The 6,196-nt window shown below is 34.1% G+C and overlaps 1 protein-coding gene across 1 annotated transcript; it reads left to right on the forward strand.

The window, feature by feature from the left end:
- Nucleotides 1-329: 329 nt before the first annotated feature.
- LOC117689768 (uncharacterized) lies at nucleotides 330-5,694 on the forward strand. The gene is made up of 7 exons (XM_066070016.1): nucleotides 330-413; nucleotides 522-587; nucleotides 2,840-3,044; nucleotides 3,175-3,282; nucleotides 3,436-3,517; nucleotides 3,672-3,811; nucleotides 5,591-5,694. The coding sequence occupies exons 2-7, from the start codon at nucleotides 573-575 to the stop codon at nucleotides 5,692-5,694; spliced, it is 654 nt and encodes a 217-aa protein (XP_065926088.1). The 5' UTR covers nucleotides 330-413; nucleotides 522-572.
- Nucleotides 5,695-6,196: the final 502 nt, after the last annotated feature.

Here is a 6,196-nt window from a genome sequence, read left to right on the forward strand (position 1 = left end):
GCCTCAGCTAAATTACATGCTATGTATGAATTTAACAAAACAAAACCCGTTTTTTATCTGAAGAAAGACGACATACAAACGGACAGAATGACAATCACGAGTAAAAACAATCCGATCTTACCGAAAACCTGTCCTTTTCTGTATTTATAAATTTTCAGTGATATATTTGAAGATATTGTTTTTTGCAACCGTGCATGTGTATTCAATTCCAGTTTAATACAGATATTATTGTAATACAGCCTGGTGATTTCATTGGACATCCAATGAAATTGCTCGCATGACCGAAAAAAAGCCCGAAAAGGGTAAAAAGCAGATTAACTTACAAGCAGGTTCTTCGAAAGGCCCAACCTTGTTTTATTTAAAGCGAGCGTTTCTTGGGAATTGCATACCGTGCCTTCAATCCAGACAGAAAAGTAAGAATGGAATATGTTCAGAAACTTTGCATATTTATTTGAATGAATAATTCTTTTGCTTGATTATATAAATTACCTATGGATGTGATTTGTATTTTTTTTCTTTAGAGCCAGACGACATTCAGCATTTTGTGAAGGTTGTTATCGTTTTCCCCGACGATGTCCCGGTCAAGGGTAAGACAAGTACATGAATTTATGCGTGATATATATCTTTATAGATTTTAGATAAACTAAGTATGCTACAACATTAATATAAAAAGTGAAAGCAATTCGGAATTCACAAGGGTGTATTATTAGGTATATAGGGTATATATTTTCATTTTGCGAAAAATATACATGTATAACGTAAGGCGCCTTTGCACCAGATGGTCTGTGTACAATATTTTGAAGGAGTGAATATGATAATTCTTTATAATTATATAAAAAAGTAGAGCAGAAACGATCACCAGAAAGTAATGGGGAGAAGAATGATTTTATCATTTCGCTTGTTGAACTTTATAATGAAACAAAAGTTTTATTGGTGACCTGTCAACATCTGTCTGTCTGTATGTGACGTACTTGTTCATGATGATCTAATGTGCATATTGTTGGGGTTTCTTCCATCACTTATGATGCTATAAAACAATGATTAAGGTCTTAGTGTTCATCCCCTAAAATTCAGGACCACCTATATAGGCAACAGACGGCTAGTTTATCATGTATGTTGTTCATTATGAAATCCTATACCCACATTTTGTACTGCACCTTGAATTTTAAGCCATGAAAATTCAACAGATCTTATCAAGTTTAAACTTAACAAAGGATTTCTCTCACATTCTTTAAAAAGCGTCAGCGGGTCATGCAATTTTTTTTCTGATCGCTACCTTCATAACCCGCATGAATTATCAGAGAAAGCATTTTATTGTTTATTTTAACACCTTCTTTTAACTAACTAATAAATTGATTATGAAAGTAATTAAAATTCACTAAATTACTGTTTATGTTCATAACTACGTTAGCTAAGAGAAACAGACAGTGATACTTTGAGTCTGACATCATCATGATTATTTCGTGCAGTCCGTGATATTTCGTAGGTCACTGTAGGCGCTGTAGGTTTAGACCAATCGATAAACAGGGCGTGTCAATTTCAGACCTAATATCTTCTCAGTTTCAGCCACTGTAGATTTCGACCAATCCATAAACGGGGCGTGTAGATTGCAGTCTGGCTGTTTAAATAGAGCTATGAATTAACTATAAATTTTCGTTAGAAATAGAGGGAATAATTCTTGGTAGATGTAAATATTACAGTGTAAGTTTACTTAATTATTATACATGTATTAAAAATTATTGTAAATAAGAAAAACAAGTCAGAACAATTTATTTACAATGGAGATTTTACATAGGAGATTGTTGACATCAGTTCTCATAGGATGGACTGGCATTCGGCAAGACGTCTCGCTTATAGTTAGTTCCGTAGGACTTGGAAAGCATAAGTCTTTGCACGGATAGGCCCACACAGGGATGGCGTTCCAAAGATCACATGGGAAACGCCTGAGATATCTCAGCAAGAGTATAGACACGTCCACACAGCTTGTCGCCCAGACTACATCTACCGTTACTTCTTAAACCACTAACTTTTAAAAAAGCTGAATATACGTCAGAATCGGAGCCTTCTGATGGGTCAAAATAAAATGTAAAAAATGCAGACGGCAGATGTCGAGTTTACTGTCGTTTGCACTAACGTTATGTGAACAATTGTGTTCTTGAATGATACAAATTTGATGGATGGGGTGTGATGTCATGGTCTGAGGTGCCATTAACCACAATTTTTTATAACATGTGCAATGATTAATTTTGAACGGAACCCTCACAGCCAGCGGACAAATTCTTAAGCCGGTTTTAGAACCATTAATGCAGCAACATAGATAAGGCAATGGGTTTATTTTCCAACAGAACAATGCGCGCGTGTGCATACGGCAAGTGTGACACAAACTTTCATTCAAACTTGACTAGCCCGCTATGTCTCCATATTTGATTCCAATCAAGCATTTGTGGAACGAGCTGGGTGTAAATGTGTGCGTTGCCACCAGCCGTAGACTCTGAACCTGCAAGAAAATGGCAGAATATTGCTCAAAAGATCATTTGAAATGTCTGTTAGTCTTCACGCCTTCGTGCCATCATTAATACTGATAAAGGCAATATCTGGTATCAATGACCAAAACCGCATTTTTTACGTGCATCCCCTCCAATCCATTGACATTCATTTCAATTGTAGGTTTTTTTAATAAAAAAAATAATAAACATTGATCATTTGACATGGTTGATGATATACAAGATATAATTTGTTTATCAGATATATGAATAAAATGATGACCGATACAAAACGTTTTAGGCATTGAGAATTTTAAGGAGTGTCAGTATATTATCACAATTCTGTAATTTGGTAGGTACCCGGATACAGAGAAGGGTTGAAAGTCTACCAAACGTTTACCTGTCCACGGACGGACTCGGCATGGACGTCGGCATCCTTGAGAATGAACTGTAATGTTGGAGGCGACCAGCCGTTTAACCATTATTACTGTATCCCTAACGCCGAGAGGACCCATTTTGTAGAGTTTTGTTACGACAGAGCGAGTATGAAGACCGAGAAAGGTGAGACAAGATATTGCAAAGCAATTTATCAACAAACATAAACATAAAATATCAATTTCGATTTTTAATATGCTTTTTATTTGACATGATTATATTCTTCTTCTCCAATATTAATATCAACCGATACCAGGTAATTGCTGGGAATTAGGTGGAATAGGGTACCTAAATCAAGTCGACTGCACGAACTTTGTCAAAGGATGCCCAGATTACACGTACTTGAGCGAACAAGTTTACAAGAGTAAGTTGCTTTTTTCTGAATCATAGTGTCCAATACTAGGTAATTGTTGAAACGAAAGATATCATCTTAGTTTAAAAAAAAATAAAAACACTTCAATAGTAGATAAAAATTTTCACATGTCAAACCTTTCATTTATCATTCATTTATTTAAAGTTCCAGCTTGCCTAGATTTAAATTTTTCTGAACGATGTTTCACTGAGGAGCCTGGATGCCCAGTTTTGAAAAATTCCACAAAGTATGTACGATGTTTTTAGTGTTTGGTTTATCACATTCAATTTGACTGCATTCATTTGGCTATAGTAAACCGATACTTGACATTTACTTGATAAATGGATTATTGACTCAAAGTTTAGAAAAATTGTAATAATTCTATTTTACTTTATGCACAGCGCTCTGGTGACCAATCAGAACATTGCAGGCACCTCTCTTCACCTTGGTCTTGTTGCATTGATTACCAGTGTATTAACTGCCGTAATACTTTTATTAGTGGTACTTGGGATTAAACGCCTTCGCAGTAAATCAGGTCGAGGTGTGTATAAAACTTATTTTTTCCATATATTTTTAATATTGCATACTCATTTGCTGATATTCTTTAGAAAAGATAGATAAAATATTCACTTTCAGGGAGAAATCAAAACGGTAATGGAACCAGCAAAACAATTGCTAAGATCAAAAAGAAAATTTATCCAAGGAGATTTCTTGTCATTTAACGTCACAGAACAGATTTACATAACTAGGGAATACTAATAGCTCTGATGCTCACTTTGTGACACTGTTTAAACTCTCAATAATAAAAAAGCTTGCCTACTTTTGTATTTCTTGCATATACATGTGTATACGTACTGAATACAATGAACAACACACTTTTACCAAAAGTAACGATCCAATAGACCAATCCACACTTTTCAAAAGTTGTATCCCTAAGCCGCCATCTTTGGGGGGGGGGGTCAAAGATTTCTTTCAATAGCCTTTGTAGTTTAGCCTGTGAAGAGGTTTGTATATTAGTCATTTTACATTCAAAATCTATTTCCGTTTCTTTCTTATGTTTCTCATGCATAGAAGGATTAACTTAAATTCAAAAAGTTTGTTATCGTTGGCAGCCCAAACAATTGGTATCATAATGTTAGAGTTTTTTAAATTTACTCGTGTATTTTACAATATTTACATCCACCAAGTATTATTTCCTCTATTTCTTACGGAAACTTACAGTTAATTCATAGCTCTATAGAAACAGCCAGACTGAAATCTTCACGCCCCGTTTATCGATTGGTCGAAATCTACATCGGCTGAAACTGACAAGAAAATGACAGGACAGATATTGACATGCCCTGTTTATCGATTGGTCCAAACCTACAACGACCTAGGAAAAATCACGGACTGCACGAAATAATCATGACGATGTCAGAATCAAAGTCTCACAGGAGACGATTTGGCTGTTTCTTTTAGCTAAAATACTTACGTACATTAACATTAATTTAGTAAATTTTACTTACTTTTCATAATCAATTTATCAATTAGCTAAAACAAAGATGTTAATATAAACAATAAAATGATTTGTTTGATGATCCATGGGAGTTATGAAGGTAGCGATCATTGCAGAAAAAAATAACATAACAAGCTAACGCGGGTTATGTATTTTTTCTGCAATGTGTCTACCTTCATATCTCGAATGAATCACCAAAGAAAGCATTTTATTGTTTAAATATCAAACTGAGTGTTATCATGCGATGATTTGAGTTTGAAGCTTTAATTAAACAAACTCAAATTTTCATTAGAAGATCTATTTTAGTCCAATATAAAGATTATCAAATGTTATATATTGACTTTCAAGGTCACGTGCAGGTGAATATAACGTTCTGTTTTTCGGGATAGTTGGATATGAGCTAGGAATTAATAAATCATATAATAAACGCTTTTCTTGCGTATGGTTTTTTGAAAAGCATTTTTTAAAAAATGCCCTCGTCACATATAGACGTGGTTTAAATTCCGAAACATGATATGAATATATCTGTTGATATTGTCAAATTTCTTTTACATAACTTTAAATCACTGTGTCGCGAGGTTATTTTATGGTTAGTATAATTTAAATAATTTTATAAATTCCGTGTTGCGATACGCATAGTTAGTATAAATAATACTATAAATTCCATGTTGCGATACACTGTCCTCTGAGTATCAGTCGTATGCTTTAAATTATAAAGGCGTGATATGAATTGAAATTTAAGTTTTTACTTAACTTCTCTCGAATATCTTTGTTCCATGGTAATTTGTAATGTTACATTTATTTTCCTTTTTTTTTTCCTTTCAGGGGACATCGGTTCTGAACCAAATGAGCACCTTCTGAATCTTGAAGGTAAATTGTTTCATGTCAAAAACTTGTCCGCTGCAAATTGTCAAAATATCATTACATAATGTTTTTTATCCATTAAAACATCAACATAGAACCTATCTTGAAAGTTAACAAATATGGAAAAGTATTGTACCTTTTCAATTTCTGGTTATGCATTCTATTATAACTCTTAAGTTTTTCGCTAAAATTATAGATTTCACAGTCCTTTTGGAAGGGTTTCAGACAAGGAGGTTTTTTTTCCGTCATTACAATAACGTATTTTTCCGACTCCAGAATGAAACTTAATAAATGCATACATGAGACTCTTCAACAAGTTTGTGTATGAGCTATGTTACTCAGGTGACCGTGAAGGCCTATTGACCTCCTATTAAATATTACAACAAATTTTCATCATATTCTAATTATCTTACCTCCACTTCATTTGAACAACATTTTTGCTTGGGAAGATTTTTTGGATGAGTCTGCCCCCCCCCCCCACTTTCAAAAACGATGCTACGTGCCTGTGTTATATCTGTATATAAATAAACACCATCGAAATCAACGATAAGATCTATTTAACCTTCG

The sequence above is a fragment of the Magallana gigas genome, chromosome 8 (assembly GCF_963853765.1).
Source record: "Magallana gigas chromosome 8, xbMagGiga1.1, whole genome shotgun sequence".
NCBI lineage: Eukaryota > Metazoa > Mollusca > Bivalvia > Ostreida > Ostreidae > Magallana > Magallana gigas.